Raw genomic sequence first — 16,701 nt, 5'->3', positions numbered from 1 at the left:
ATAATATTTCTGGAATCAGGGTTGTTGTAACTTTGCTGTCAACTTCTAAATCAGTCATTAAAATACTGAAAAAATGTGATATATTGTAGTAGAAGTAAGAACATACCGGCATCATGGTACTTGTGCTGTGTTGTTTTACTTACTTTGAGTGCATGGCAGCAGCTTCAGAAACTGTCAAATCCTACACAGAAAAGACGCTGAAGGAAAAAGTTGGAGATAAATAAATGTACTTGCTATCATAAAGTGCACACACACACACACACACACACACACACACACACACACACACACACACACACACACACACACACTGGTGTTAAAGCACATACTCAGCCTGTAAAAACTCATAAAGTTTCTACTTTGACTCAAATTTCACTTAACTGAAAACATCAACAAAAACAAGAACAATTCAACGTCAGCATAAAACAAACAGTTCAATTCTTTAAAAAAGTCTCTCAAATATTTTCTGCTTTATGGTGGTGAAGACACATTTGTCCCACGTGACTCCATCCACAAATTACCATCCAATCAGATGGCTCTCTCTACTTCAGCCAATCACGTAAGAGTAGATTCATACTTCTGTATTTTTGCTACATGTATTTAAAACAATTCTTGTGTGTGCATCAGAGATACGTTTGTCAATTTTTTTTAAATGTGGATTTGTTTTACATTTATCTCAAACAATAAGTATTTTGTGGGCATTGAAAAACATCTTTGTGGGACCGTTTATATAAAAATCCAAAATCCACTTATGAATCCTTTAGTGTGCATTCATTAATGCTGAGATTGATCTGATTGATCTGACTGTGATTTAACTTCACTTTGATTACCAAATGATTTTCTTTGCTTTTCCCGCGGACATAACCTGATGTGTGTTTGCACGTATATTTTTAGCATGAATATGAATAAATTACTGCACTCTGCTGATCCAAACCGTGTTTTTGTGACAAATCAAACTGTCAGTAATGAATTTCCAGACCGTTCAAAGAAATACTCTTTTGGTCATCTTGGTAGATAAACGCCATGAACTTGAATAAATGCGCGGCTGTGAGAGTATTCAACTTTAGCACTGTAGCTAACACAGTTAGCCAGCTTTAAGTTTCGTAATATTACTGCGCAGAAATATTCAGAATGTAGATATCTGGAAAAACTGTGTCCGCAGGATACAGGAGGATGTCCGGCCAAACACCAGACTCCGCACACTTTTTCATGGCGGTCTACTAAAACTAACGGCGAGCTAACGTTAAATAACATCATGCTAACATGACACTAAAGCTAACATCATGTTTCGGCCGACGCATCATTGAGTGTTTTATCTCAAATTTCTCTCAGTCACTGGAAACACTGACATCTTTCTGACTGGAGTCACTTCACTCAGTTTCTTACCTTTCGGACCGCCTGATGGTGTCTCCCATCCGCCTATTCAGGATGCTGTACACCAACTAAATGCGTCTGATGTCGCGTCTTCTCCTCGCGCCTGTCTTAATGGCGGTAGGTAAACCGTGTTACACGCGCATTGCTGCCACCCAGTGGACTGGAGTTTGGCGCAAGTAAGCATTAAAAAACAGCAACTACATTCTCTTTATTATTCTTACAACTCTTAAGAGTCTAATAGGATGTTTGCAGTCACGTGACGTTAAATTCAGCCGGAAGTGAAAAGTGTAATGGATGGGATGAAGGAAAGTTCTTACTGGGCTAGTTTAGATGAAATTATGAGAGAAAGGTACAAAAAGAAAATCAGAGCATATATTGGATGTGACTCTTACGTTTCAAGAGGAGCGATTTTTCACCTAAACTGAAATATTTGCTCATTCAGACGTCATTCTGCTCTGGAAAACAAATGAAAACAGACAAAAGTCTGAAGGCAAACAACCTGGGTACCAAAGTGCCCGGGGATGACTGGATTAACCGAGCAGTAAACGTCCTTACGGTTGTTTGCTCGGCTAACCGGTTAACCTAGTGAAACGCCACTAAAGATGTGGATCGTCTCAAAACAAAACAGGGTTCTTATTTACATTCAGCTGTTTTATGTGAAACCATTAACGCTGATTTAACAAGTGTTTTTCATGTTGCTTGTAGCTGTTACTTTAAATCTGTCACCAAAGATTTAAATCTAAAGCTAATGTTACAACATTTCCACCATTAGCCAACTCGGCTCCTCCCGACCACAGACAATTAGCAAGTCTTTTTTTTTTTTTTTTTGGTGTTTTTGGTCATCGTCTTGCATTTCTCACCCTTATGATCAACAACTTTTGGCATTCAATAAAAGCTCCTTGTGGTTTCTTGGTTTGATTGATCTGAGAAACCATAAACAACGTAAAACTTAACCTCCTATGCAGAAAATCACTTCCTGCCCTCCATCTGCAGCTCACGCCCCAACAAAAGAGTGCCGTGATGTCATCTGCAAACAACCTATTGGAGGATTGCGTACTTTCCTAAAAGATTCTCCAAATCAATATTGTGCTTTCCAGCATTTAGCACTGATTTTATATTCCCTTCTTTGCTGTTGAAATCTATAAGTAAATTATAAGTCTGACAAATAACATGCAGTCATGACGCATAAACAGATGTTTGAGTTTCAGGACTAAAAAAAGTGAAAGCAAACTGACTTCACTCTTCTGACTGCTGGTTTCTCTGTATAACTTTGTATAAAGGGCCAGCTGATTGTGGGGGGCAGGACGGACAGATGGACAGATGGATGAGGGTTTTTCTGTTAATCATTAATAACCTGGATTAGTCTCAGTCTTCTGCAAATATGATGAATGCATCCACGGCTTCATTAGCTCTGCCTTCCCACAGCTCAGCTTTATTAGTCTGAGGCTGCTCTCGGGTTTATCAGCAGCGCAGTTTTTCCACTTTTCTCCAGCTTCCCATTGGGGTTCGGACAAAAACACTGGACATGATCTTTCTTATCTTTTCCTGGACTTGTGTGAAGGTGGGATTGGCAGACAGTGTTTAAAGATTGTGCGCAGAGCTGAGTCACAATCTTGAGGACAAATGAGCTGCAGTGGACTGTTTGTCTCACTGCATGCCGACTTCGTTTTTGTCTTTTTCTTCCTCTTTGGTTGACTCGTTGATGGACATTTATTCTATGTGACGATGCCGATGAAACGCAGCAGTGACAGTTCAGCCAGGGATGGAGTGTTACTGATCCACTCTCTGACCAAGACTTTGTGCAGCTCACCGGAAGACACCGACTTCAACAAACAGACGCATTTTCATCAGGAGGATGATTCTGGGATTAAATCAGGTAATGAAGAAACTTTCATCTACAGCTCAGGTTTGTTGCTTTTTGGGAGTTTGGACCAAAAAAGCCAAAATCTTACTGTTTTATATTAACATCCATCTTATGTCGTCATCTTCTGCTTTTTCCTTCAAATAATCTTCACTCAAACACTTTAAATCTGAGTGTTTTTCAGTGATTGGAGGTCAAATTTGCTCAGGTAAAAAAGTGACACAAACTGACCACATGGTGGTGCTACAACCACAGATTTCCCTGAAATGACTGATCCCATTCGTTTTCTTTACAAACTTTTTATTTTGAATGAAGACGGGAATGAAGACACATAAATGTAATTTGTACGTGACTAAAGTAGAAAAATCAGTGAAGAAATAGTCAAATAAATAAAACAAATTCAGTCAGATGCTGTTACGAAATGAATTCACACACTAGAGCTAAGTCCTCATTTTAACAGCTTCTCAGCATGCTTACTTCTATTTCAAAACTTTTATTTTGTTGAACAAAATAAAAAAAAATCCACAGTTTCTTTTGGTTTTCACAGTTTTCAACAAAAGATTTCGACAGATGCACAGAAAGGAAAGAGGCTGCGCTTCTTAATGTCAGAGCTGTTCAACGTCACATATGAACAAAAGTGCGTCATCGCAAACGGTTCTTTTTCAAAAATTAACATCAGGCGCTTTTCACCAACAGGCTCCAAAAGCTTTTGATGCATTAAACGTTTCATCGACAGCTTGTTTGCCGCAGAGACTCGGCGCTCACTGTTAGCGTGTTAGCTTTCACCGTCCTCACCTTCACTTCATCCATCGGCTGCTAAAAATCATCTGCTGTTGATAAGTTTAGAAATTGTATAAAATACTGTTGAGCTCTCATTATTCACATCCAGTTTTTTAACTTTTGCTCTTACAATCTTATGTTTGTTATTTCCTTCGTTTTTATAACATTAACAGTTTTGTCTCCATCCTTTTTTCTGCTTCTAGCAGAAAGAAAAAGTGATTGAAAATTTCTCTTTGAACACAAAAATTCAAGATGCAGTCATAGTTTGCGTCTTTGAACGGCTGTGATGACGCAGCAGAAAATGATGGTCTGATGTTTGACTCTTTTAACTGCACACATAAAAAATAAATATAAAGTGTTGCATTAAAGGTCGGTGCATCTGATCTCAGTAATTCAAGGCTTTTACATGTAATGTTGTGGAAGGTTTAGCTGAAGAAGAAGAAGCTGTGATGCAGCTTTTTTGGCCCTTTTTAGACGGTGATATGTAAAGACCAGTATCTGCATAAAGCGTGCTGAAAGAAGTCAAGTTATGTAGAGAAATTAAGATTTGATTCCCCTCTAATCTACAGTATATTCTGTGTTTCAGTACGTGTTTTTCCCAGAAAGATAAACAGACAAACGCAGCCCTCAAACTTGTGCCGACTCATCGTTTTTAATCTTTTCTCAGCAAACACTGAAGTTAAACGTTTTCAGAGACACACAAAGCACGATCTCCTCCTCCGACCTGTGTATCATTGTTGTCTGCATGTTTGCGTAGAAGCAGAGGACAGTAATGAGACACCGTCCTCTGAGGAAGACCAGGACCTGGTGGACTTTAACCCAGACCTGACCATCAAACAGAGCATCTCATCCTCCAGGAAGACCATCAGTCAGATCATCAAGGACAAGAAGAAACAGACCCAGCTGACCCTGCAGTGGTAAGAGCAAAGCAAGCGGTCCACTTCCTAAAGAGACGCCGATGTCCAGACTTAGAGGACAAGTACTTACACAGCTGGTGGTGGATGACAGATTCTGATCCTTTACTTCAGGAAAAGTACTAATACCATGCTGAAAATATTCCAAGAAACAGTAAAAGTCCTGCATTCAAAACCTCACTGAAGTAAAAGTATATGAGTAATATCAGCAAAATGTACTTAAAGTATGAAAGCAAAAGTACTCCTGTAGCAGTAAAGTGTTAATGTCAGTGTTTTTCTATCTGCTGTTTGTGGATTGATATTACTGCTCATTTTACTGCTGTCCTGTGAGAACCATGTATCTCCAAAAAGTGTGATGAGAGGCTTTTTAAAGAGTTTATTGAGAGGAGAAGCACAAACATCAGCATCAACACATTTGGAGATACAAGCTTTTCACTGGACAGGAAGGAATCTGAAAGGTAACCAGCAGCTAAAGCTGAAAGACAAATGTAATGGAGTGAAAAGTACAAAATGTGCCTCTGCAGCTGGTTAACATGGAAATACTCAAAGTACAAAGACCACCGGGCAGCCTCAGTTCAGAGGAGGAACTTTTTAACTGCGTCACTCTGAAATAACTTTAGGAAGCACAAACTCAAAAGCCAAAACTTCAGTCAAGGATTTTTTAACCAAATTAGCTTCCTTCATCTGTGTTGTGGAGCGAGAACTCAGCAAAACTACAACATTTACTGTATTCAGAGCTCTCACTTACTGTTCTGACGCGTCTCAACAGGCTGGAGGAGAATTACATAGTGTGTGAAGGAGTGTGTCTGCCTCGGTGCATCCTCTACGCTCACTACCTGGACTTCTGCCGCAAGGAGAAACTGGAGCCGGCCTGTGCTGCTACCTTTGGAAAGGTACTGTCCTTCTTTGTGCTGAGAAAACATCATGAAATGTCCTCTGGTGTGTCCTTCCAGTGGAGAAAATATGATGATGTGTGCCTCTAAATGGTTAAATATTTAATAGTTCCCTGCGTGTTTTTCTTTAGTACATGTAGTAGTTATACTTCAAATCTGAGCCACATAATAAAACGATTTTGATCTTAACCAGGATTTGGAACTCGTCTCTCTTTACCTCCTTCTCTCATCAGACGATTCGACAGAAGTTTCCTCTTCTAACAACAAGAAGACTCGGCACCAGAGGACACTCCAAGTAAACGCACAAAAACTTCACTTTTGCTGTCTGATCGTTGTACTTTGTGGTCATCGTTTAATATCGTTGTCCTGACATTGTGCAGATATCATTACTATGGAATCGGCATCAAGGAGAGCAGCGCTTACTATCACTCTGTGTACTCTGGAAAAGGTTTGACCAGGTGACAACATATTTAACATCTAATCATTTAATGGTCTCAGTGACATATTTATATTTCAAAGGATCGAATCTGTTTCTCTTTGATGGCAGATTTTCAGGGAGCAAGCTGAAGAACGAGGTGAGTGAAAAAGCTGAATCTGACTCAGAGTAACGTGACAGCGGGCTGAAAAGCAGAGCATGACATCGCTTCATATTTCAGGGAGGTTTCACCAGGAAGTACTCTCTGAGCTCTAAAACCGGGACGCTGCTGCCAGACTTCCCCAACGCTCAGCATCTTCTGCTGCAGGGAAACATCTCCAGAGAAAAGGTCGGTGACAAACATTCAGCCATTCAGAGACGTCACTTTACTCTGAACAACACTGACGCTGACAGGCTGTCTGTCTGACTGCTGTCTCTTCTTTGTTGGTCCTTGGCAGGTGGACACTCTGATCATGATGTATAAAACACACTGTCAGTGCATCCTGGACAACGCCATTAATGTCAACTTCGACGAGGTGATCGCTGCTGTCACACGAGAGCATCTTCTTCAGCAGTTTACCGTTCGCTCAGACTGCTAAAACTCTTCAAATGCTTCGTTTCAGATCCAGAATTTTCTGCTCCATTTTTGGCAGGGGATGCCCGACCACCTGCTGCCGCTGCTGGAAAACCCCGTGATAGTCGACATCTTCTGCGTCTGTGACTCCATCCTCTATAAGGTCGTTATGAAATGCTGCTTCTGCTTTTGGTTTTTGGAGTGTGAATCGTCTCAGCTCATTAGGTCATGAGTTCCTGCTTTGTTTCTTGTGATTTTCACCAAAGTGGAAGCCTGACATCTTTCAGTTCATCACATGGCAAATTTCATGGATGAACTTTCTGAATGACGTGAATGAGGATCCTGTTGTCCTCTCTGACTCATTGATCAGCGTTTTACATGTTTGTTCCTCATTTCCTCAGGTTTTAACAGATGTTCTGATTCCTGCCACCATGCAGGAGATGCCTGAAAGGTTTGTTCCTCCACACAAACCAAACCTTTGTTGAGACGGTCTGAGCCTCTGTGACACCAGTTGTGTCCACATCGTGGAGGCTAAAAACCCACAGAAGACCCTTCCTGTCCTGGAAGATAAACATGCTGGAGGGAGATTTCCTGATTCAGCTCCAGAATAAAATGTTGGCATTTCTGCAAACTACTGGAATGTTAAATTTGTTGGTTTCATTTCATCACATCAACGTTTCTACGAAGAGACAAAGTTCAGATTACTGGACTCCAAAGAAGCAGCTGTTCAGGCCGTGTTTGCGGCAACAAAACCTGGTATTTTAAGCCAAAACACGATCTTTTTCTCACCCTAACCAGCTGGTTTTTGTGCCAAAACCTTAACCACAGCACAGTCACAACATAATATTGAAATGTAAACTTTAAATGTAAAGAAACGTAAAGTTTCAACACGTCAGTGGTTTGCAGAAACGTTCAATGCCAACATCTCTCCTGGGTTCTGTTGGGTTGGTGGTTGACAGAAAGCTTCAGACCAGTTCTGGATCTTGATTTTTTGAGTTTTGGACTTCATTTCCATTAGAAGATTAAGAAGTCCAGTCTAACCTCGACAAAGCCTTTGGGCTCATTTGGAACTACAGTGATTCACAATAAGAGATGAATGAATTAACTAGCAGAGCACTGAGGACAGATCTGTATGAATGTTGTCCATCAGTCTGTTGGCAGATATCCGCAACTTTGCCAAACACTGGGAGCACTGGCTAGCCTCCTCCCTGGAGAACCTCCCAGAATGCCTTGCAACCAAGAAGCTCCCCATAGCACGCCACTTTGTTTCCTCCCTGAAGAGACAGACGTCGTTCTTGCACCTGGCACAGGTACAACGCCTCCTGAAGAGCAGAGCAGAGCCCGTAGATCACAGTGCTGTAAAGTCTTTTCTCATCTGTGCAGATAGCTCGTCCGGCGCTGTTTGACCAGGCCGTCGTGACCAGCATGGTGCTGGATATCGACAACGTGGATCTGAGCAGCATCAGCTCGCAGCCTCTGCTCAGCATCAACGCCACCGGAGACCAGGACCCAGACATCTACTCTGAGTGTGAGGCAGCTGCTGAACATGTGGCTCATACTGTCTCAGATCAACCTGAGACAGTGGACATTTCCACATGTGCTGAGTCATCTCACAGTGACCTGAAGAAACTCGTCTCTTCCTGGTGTCTTTCTTCTTCCAGATAACTCCATCACCGTCTTCCAGGAGCTGAAGGAGCTGCTGAGAAAGAACGCCACCGTGGAGTCCTTCATCGAGTGGCTGGACTCTGTCGTGGAGCATAAAGTCATCAAGGTAACAGCTGTTCCTTCACCTGCGCCGTCCTCCGAATGCCGTCCCACCAAGCGGTTTGTCTTCTCTGCCTTTCTGTCTCCGATCAGCCCGGAAAACAGAGCGGCCGATCGGTGAAGAAGCGAGCTCAGGATTTCCTCCTCAGGTGGAGTTTCTTTGGAGCCAGAGTGATGCACAACCTCACGCTCAACAACGCCTCCAGCTTCGGTAAGAACGTCTGAAAAGAGGACTAGACGTAACGGTCTCTTCAACCTTCAGTTTCAATCAGATTCCTTAAGTACAAACTTGAGGTACTTCATACTTTACTTGAGTATTTTCTTTCCATGCCACCTTCTGCTCATACTCCAATGTAACTTTTTACTCTTTGGGCTCATTGTGACCACATTTCGCACTTTTTTCAGAATGTTTTCAAACCAAATGATCAATCGATCGATGGAGGAAATGATCAGCAGATTGATCCAAAATGAAAAGAATCACAAAATACTTTAAAATGAGCTCCACCTCAACCAACACCAACAGATACTACAGATACTTTACTGATTATACTTTCATATTTTTACTGAAGTAACACTTTCATTTCAGGACTTTAATTTCTTTTTACAGTGCGATATTAGTACATTTGATCCGAACTCTTCCTCCTGTACTAATACACTGAGTGCACAGAGTATTCCACAGTATCACAGTTTATCAGCTGATATTAAAACTCGATTTATAAAAGCTGAACATTGAGACAACATTATTGTTTGTGAAATTAATAACTGTCACCGATCTAATTAATTCTGAGCTCCTTTCTTCTCCATCATCCAGTCTACAGGAGACACACACACACACACACACACACACACACACACACACACACACACACACACACACACACACACACACACACACACACGAGGCTAATACAGGCCAGCTAGGAGCAGATTGCTACAATAGTGCCATAAATTGTAATGGCCAGACTCGCCTTGATTAAACAGTGTTATCTGCAGGTCGTGTGCTCTCTGTTCAAACACACACACACACACACACAGACACACACACACACACACACACACACACACACACACACACACACACACACACACACACAGACACACACAGAGCACGCCGGCGTGAATAAACACTGGCTCCCTCTCTGAAGTCCCAGCGAAGCTCAAACACTCGCACTGGTTTTAAACCTGCCACCCCGCAGGTCAAACAAAGAGCAGCTGATCCTAAAGGTCAGAGAGCAGATAAAGAAGCTGGAATCAGGTCCCTTTAAAGAAAGTCTGAGACGATGCGATCATCCTGTCGTGGCCTCCTTCTCGGCAGGTTCCTTCCACCTGATCAGGATGCTGCTGGACGAATACATCCTGCTGGCTCTGGAGACTCAGTTCAACAACGACAAGGAGCAGGACCTGCAGAACCTGCTGGACAAATACATGAAAAATGCAGGTATCAGGCATCGAAACCGACACTCACACAGCTTCAGCTGCAGACTCGCAGACATGGACTCACAGCTACAGCAGGTCTACAGTCTGTTTAGAGCTCTTCTTTTATTATCAGGGACACAGAGGACGGATAGACCACAGAAATCCAGTTTAAAGATGCTCCACAACAACAACAACAACAACAATATTAATAGATAATTCTGTTTTTACAAAAAGACATAAAACCAAGAGAGTGCAAAGATCAGCTTTAAATAAAACAGGATCATATAAAATGCAATAAACTATAATTCTCAGGAGTGGAAATTCTTCTTCTACATCTTTGTAAATTTATCCAAACTATATGTTTTCTATCTAACGTGTAGAGCAAATGTCATGGTGATGGTTTGTTTTTTCAAGGCCAGACAAATTTATCTGAGAAGAGACAATTCAGTGAATACATAAAGCATTAAAACATATTTTATTTAAAGTTACTTAAGTTTGGGCTCATTATGGTTGAATTCACTGGAAATGATCATGTGATAATGTGAGTGATCGATGTGATTTCTTGTCATTACATCCCCACAGATTCGTCCCACGGTCCTCATAAATCAGCATGTTCTGCTATAGAAGCTCAAACAGTCCCAAACATTGCTGTTTATGTCCCTCCGTCACTTTCAGGTGCGAGTAAAGCAGCGTTCACGGCCTCTCCCAGTTCCTGCTTCCTGGCGAATCGCAACAAAGCCAGCGCTGCTACTGACCAATCAGTGAAGAATGAGTCTGCGGGAGAACACACCTACATGTCTCTGTCCACCAATCAGCAGCAAAGTCTGGAAGCGAACCCCATCATCTACCAGGGCACAGAGGCTGCTGGCTTCACAGTTTCAGGTGAAGGAAAAACAAACAATGCTTCGTTTTATTTCTGCTAACTGAAGAAGACGTCACACTAATGTTATCACAATTAAATGTCACAGCTGGCTTCACTGTCCTGAAGCTACCTCCTCCTTTGAGCTCTGTTTTTGGTCTCCACCAAACATCTGGCTGTTAAATGCTCTGCCGTGTTCTCTCACAGGTCGTGTTCGCTGAGTCTTTTCACTGATCAAACCAACATTAAACTGAAACACTGATAATTCTCTGAGTTCGAAACGTCTTCATAGACTCACTTCCTGTCCATCTGTGCTCAGTAAACGCTGGTGGTCAGATGGACTTCTCTCAGGGCAGCGGCCCCCTCATGACGCCCCCTATCTCTCCGGCAGCCTTAGTGCACCGAGGCTCCGTCATCAACCAGGGGCCCATGACGGGGAGGCCCCTGACATCTTCCTCTTCTTCCACCACCTGTTCCTCCTCCTCTTCCTCCTGCCTGTCTTCAATCAGCGCCATGACTCAGCCCACCCCCTGCTCTTCATACCCGGAGACCCTGTACCCCTGCTTACCTCAGACCAGCTCCAGCTACTTCCCACCAGGCAGCGGCTCCTCAGCCTCAAACTACCAGCCTGCGCTCAGGTCAGCTTCATTTCGCACTGTGTATCTGGTAAATCATGAATTCAGTAAAAATCTGGTCATTAAAATCTAAAACTTTAAGTATAAAACTCTGATAGAAAGACTTTAGTCTAATTCTAAATGGTCTTTTAGACATATTCTCCTGAATTTGGCTTAAAAAGGAATTTGCATCATCTGACGGTTAATTAAAACGTGTTTTGTTGTCTCTGTTCGATCTGGTTCAGGCCTCAGACTCAGAGCCAGTGTCTGGCCTCGGCTCAGTCTCAGGCCTCGTCTCTGGCCTACCAGCTCTCTCGCTACCCCTCCTTCAACGACCAGCACCCCAATAAAGACGTGTTCTACAGCCATCACCACCCGTCAGCCCATCACTCATCTAACAGCACCAACTGCTCCCTGACGCCTTACGGCTCTGCGGTCCGACCCACATCCAGCTACAGCTCAGGCTCAGATCCGGCTCAGTCCGAACAGGGACTGGACGCTCAGATTCTGGACTCTGCAGAGGGGTTCAGCTTTGTGGGGGCTGGACTGAACCCCACGGGCGGTGGGTGTCAGGGACAGACGTACTCTGCTGCAGGACACAGCGGTAAGGACGACTCAGACTGTGGCTTTAACCTGGATTCTGGTTTAATGGTCAAAATGTCTGCTGCTGTGAGTAACTGAGTGAGTGAAAGGTGTCCTGATTCCAAACAGTATTTAGTTAAAAATGACACATTTCTTTAATTTTCTAAGTGAGATCACAAACATACAACTTTTACAGCTTCAAGATAACAAAAAGGAAAAGGACCCGCTGTCTTCTGCTCACTGAGCTGCTGACATCAGGGGCTTTTAACAAACACTGCAGCTTCTTTTTAAAACAGGAACTAAAAGCCGAACTGTCCTCTTGTGGCAGGTTTTTATGGCAACAGCAGTTACCTGGACAGCCAGCGCATGACGTCACTGGTGGACCAGCACGTGTCCGTCATCAGCACCGTCGGCAGCCTGCGTCCGTTCCCTTCGACGTACTCCGAAGTCCACGATCCGCTCAACATCCTGGACGAACCAGGACGGAAGTCAGCCGGAGCGTATTTCACTGAGGCCGAAACTGGAGCAGGTGAGGGGGGAAACACGGCCCTGACGGGGGTCCTGGGTGGGAAATACACGACACTGCAAAGATTTTCTCCTGTTTAAAACATTTAAGACTCAACACAAAAATCTGCCGCAGAGCCTGAATTATGGTCTGTAGTGATACGAGTCGGGTTCACACATCCAGATTCAATTCTGGCAACAGCTACAAAATAATCAGTTTCAGCTCAGTCTGATTGATCCCAACCAATCATTTTAAAACAGATGAGGCAACATTTGATAGAAAGCTGCAGAGGAAACTCGCTGTAGGATCTGTGACTGGTCTCATCACGGCGTTCTGATGACTGAAGTTGTCATTGCTAACTTGACAGACGCTTGAGTGGTGTGTTAATGTAGAATATTGAAAGCGAAAGTCCTGAAATGGACAATGGATGATTAAAAAATATTACTAAAATTGGTCCACAGGAGCCAGATGTTTCCCTTTGGAGCTGTTGGAGACCAAAAACAGAGTTAGAAGAAAGAAAATATTTCAGTGACAGAAACAAACTCCTGATGAATGATGATGATGACGAAGCTGCAACTGCTGGATGTGTTGATAAGCAACTGTTAGCATACGAGTTAAAAACGTCAGTATGTTAATGTTGTGCTCACAGCTTGTTTCTGCTGCCCCCAAGTGGCCAAAAAACATCAGTTATTGCATGTTTGAGTTTCTCAGAGTACAGTAAGAAGTGTAATGCAGGAATGTGAATTCGCCCATGCGTTGCTGTGAAGTGATGACACCTTCTGCGCCCCCGTTGTCAGATCACCCCCTCCCCTCGTCAGGATCTGCCCCCTGCATGTTTGGAGTTCCCTCTCCGTTCTCCTCGCAGGAGGCGCTGCTCGCCCAGCAGCGAGTGCCGTCGTCCTCGGACGTGCAGGACCTGGTGTCCTCGCTGCCTCCCATCAACACGGTCTTCATGGGAGCAGGAGGAGTGCAGTGACCCCGAACACTGGAGCTGTTTGGACAGCAGAGGAGGACAGATCCAGGATGGACTGTATGTATGCACCAACGCTGTGAGGCCATCTTTGACTGACTCACCTCAAACTGTCAGGTACAGTATGAAGCTGAGGAAGGGATCAGGACTGTCCTGCACACAGAGACACACCAGCCAACAGCTTTATTCCCACATAGAGGAGCAAAGATATTTATTTCTATTAAAATGTGGATTATTACTTTAAAGCAGGCAAACTGTGACTCAAACGTCCACAACTGTTCTTTTCAGTCGGTGTTTTGCTTTTGTTCCTGAATGAGGACTTCAGTTTCTTCTGAGTGCAAGCTGATGTAAATAAACCTTTGTTAGTCACGATGGTGTTCCTTTCATTGACGGGAGAACGAGTTTTCAGAAAGTCCAGCTTGAATTAGCAGTGAAGATGAGGAAGTGCTGATGACTCTCGGCTGATTCTCAGAGAGCAGATTTCTTTAAATGTGTGCATTGACTCGCGGCTGGAGGCTGTGGCTCTTCTGCTTTAGTTAATTAATCATCAATCAGGGAAAATTTCCAAACAGTAGCTGCTTTCAGACTCTTCCATGTGAGTCTTACGTCATTGTAAGTTGAACATCTTTGGCTTTTCGTCTGTCGGACAAAACATTTAAACGTCATTAAATATATCATTTTCTGATATAATTACTGAAAAACAAAAGCCAAACAAAATGTTTTGATGAAGATAATCATCCAAGTGCTTCATGTGCTTAGCTAAATGCTAACATGCTCACCACAGGTCACCTTAGCTTAGCATGTTAACATTTGCTAATTAAACTCAAGGTACAGCTGATGGGAACGTCGGCTGTGTTAGTGTAGTTTTAAACATAGTTTTTCATAAAATAAATTATTGGACGAATCAGAAAACTGTCCAATGATGTTGCTTCATGAAAAGTCATTACGGTTCACATCCAGGTGGACATGAACAGGAAGCGGACTTCCTGTAGATCCATCTGACAGTTAAAGATGTTTCAGTCTGGAAAAAGTCGAAGCCCTGACTGCTCCGTGTGAAGAGCCACACTAACGCTTCAGCTAACGTGGCTGAAACCATAAACGCAGCTCCGAGCAGCGTGGATCGTTAGCAGGTTTTCTTAATGCAGACACTGAACAGACGGAACAGGAACAGTTTGCACTCTTTCTTTTTCTGCCTCTGCAGCAGATTGACTCCAGTCAATAAAACACCCCAATAGGATCCTTATCTGCTGATTCAAAGAGCTGCTGTCACAGCGCTGAACACATGACTCTTTAATGGCTGAGCTGGGAGATTACAGCACGGAGGCACAATGGAAGACCGCCGATCAAAGTTGGGAGCTTTTGTAATCATTCGGTTTGTCTGCAGCACAATGGAGGGAGATACGAGGCTGATAAACGTGTTGACCAAAACGTTAAAGAGCCACAGGGCGGGCGGGCGGGCGGGCGGCTGGACGAGGTCTGACTGGAAGCTGTTCACATCACACCATGGAGACGTGCTTTCAACAGGAAACAGAGCTCCTCTGCAGCCGAAACATTTACAAACACTAAAGAACTCAAATCATCTCCGAATTCACTAAAGAGATGAAAATGTACCTGTGGAGGCCACAGACGCACCTGTTTCACTGCATCGCAACACAGACATTAAACTTTTAATTTAGCATCTTGAAATTCCATTTTTTTTAAATAGAAATTGTTTATTCTTGTACTGTTTGACTGAATTTAAGGCATACATTTTTACCACGTCTGGACACTGAAATCACTTTTTGCCCTTACATTTGAAAACCTGCTTTATTTCTAACAGGAAGTTTCCTGGAAAGAACAATATAATCTATCACCAATTATAGAGAAACTCTGAATTTCCCTGAGCGAAAACCTAATTTAGACCCATTAATATATTCTGTTATAGTTAATTTATTATTGTCCATTCCTTATATGTTGAAGTGTTTTGCCTGTAGTTAACTGGACCCATGAAGAATTCTGTTACCACAGATGTTAACTTGTTTCTGATGAGCAGTTATGTGAAGTAAAAGAAAGAGAAAGCACTTTGGTTTATGTTTTTCTTTATATCATGACATGAAAAAAAGGCTTATTTAGTCAAATGAATGAAGATTGTTGTTACCTTTCTTTAGGACTTTTTTCTCATATAATATGTGTCAAGCATGTTTTACTTTCCTGGAAAATGTTCTTTTAAAGGCTTTTAAAGCGAATAATAACAGTTTTACATGTAATGTTACATATAATATTTATTCCATTCATTTAGAAAAAGTGATTAAAACCCTCCAGTTCAATTCAGTACTTTTGTTCTAATGGAAATATAAAAGCAGAAAACACCACATATGCCAACATAAACAGGCTAATGATGAAGTGTCTTTCCAGCTGCAGGTTTTCGTGCTTCATCAGACCAGATGTGGATAAATCTGCTGAATATAAATCCATATTTGCCTGGGTTTTGCTGTAGATGAATGGCGGTGACGTGGCCGTGCTCCCCTCCTCCCTTCTTCATTGGTTTTTATACGTTATCTACTCAGGAGGAAAAATCCATCTCAGGTGCTCGTGCTGCGGCGCAGGGACAGATGGTGGCATATGTAATGATTACAGAATCCCCACGTTAAAATACTTAATTACTAAGTCAATAATGGCTGCAACAATTGCTGGACCTTTAGTGTAAAAACAACAGAAGGCGGAAGGCAAACTTTGGGCCAATGTTTAACCAGAACTTTGCGTTGGAGCTGGTCGAGACAGCCTCCATATGTGAGTGTTTCCCTCCCTCTGTGCAGCAGGTAAGACATACCTGCTGCCTCTGCCGTGAGAAACAACATTATTCTGCTTTTACAGCAGTTACAGCCCTCCTGCTCGTGGCATCAGGACAGCACGTACCAGTGCTAAACAGGAAACGTGTTCTAAAAATAAAAGATGAAAAGAGGAGTGATGTGTGGCTTCCAGGTGTGAACAAACACCTGTCGCACTGGCTTCAGTCCACCAGTTGAGTTCATGGTGCAGTGGGACTGTTACTGCTCTGAAACAGCAAAAAGTAATAATGTAAAGTTTTTACTTGAAATGTAATTTATCAATGTCAAAATTTAAGGACAAAACAATAATAATAAACTTAAATATATATAGAATGTGTCTTAATAATGTTACAAAGTAACATAGAATGTGAAT

The 16,701-nt window shown here is 42.6% G+C and overlaps 1 protein-coding gene across 1 annotated transcript; it reads left to right on the top strand.

The window, feature by feature from the left end:
• The first annotated feature begins 3,099 nt into the window (after nt 1-3,099).
• On the top strand, nt 3,100-13,527 carry rfx6 (regulatory factor X, 6). The gene is made up of 20 exons (XM_070987791.1): nt 3,100-3,250; nt 4,773-4,932; nt 5,699-5,822; nt 6,056-6,117; nt 6,203-6,280; nt 6,370-6,397; nt 6,479-6,586; nt 6,696-6,773; nt 6,861-6,974; nt 7,213-7,262; nt 7,962-8,121; nt 8,195-8,339; nt 8,473-8,582; nt 8,669-8,786; nt 9,891-10,013; nt 10,667-10,873; nt 11,170-11,488; nt 11,710-12,068; nt 12,375-12,575; nt 13,349-13,527. Exons 1-20 carry the CDS (start codon nt 3,100-3,102, stop codon nt 13,525-13,527), a joined length of 2,874 nt encoding a protein of 957 aa, XP_070843892.1.
• The last annotated feature ends 3,174 nt before the right edge of the window (nt 13,528-16,701 follow it).

This window comes from Chaetodon trifascialis, chromosome 19 (assembly GCF_039877785.1).
Source record: "Chaetodon trifascialis isolate fChaTrf1 chromosome 19, fChaTrf1.hap1, whole genome shotgun sequence".
Taxonomy (NCBI): domain Eukaryota; kingdom Metazoa; phylum Chordata; class Actinopteri; order Chaetodontiformes; family Chaetodontidae; genus Chaetodon; species Chaetodon trifascialis.
Note: the sequence above shows the minus strand (reverse complement) of the source record. Positions and strands in the feature narration are given on the sequence as shown.

Excerpts from the sequence above, each read along its gene's own strand:
- rfx6 (XM_070987791.1), top strand. The coding sequence starts at position 3,100 with ATGCCGATGAAACGCAGCAGTGACAGTTCAGCCAGGGATGGAGTGTTA. Across the intron at positions 10,014-10,666 it reads CAAATACATGAAAAATGCAG|GTGCGAGTAAAGCAGCGTTC; the intron begins GTATCAGGCATC and ends CGTCACTTTCAG. Across the intron at positions 11,489-11,709 it reads AACTACCAGCCTGCGCTCAG|GCCTCAGACTCAGAGCCAGT; the intron begins GTCAGCTTCATT and ends GATCTGGTTCAG.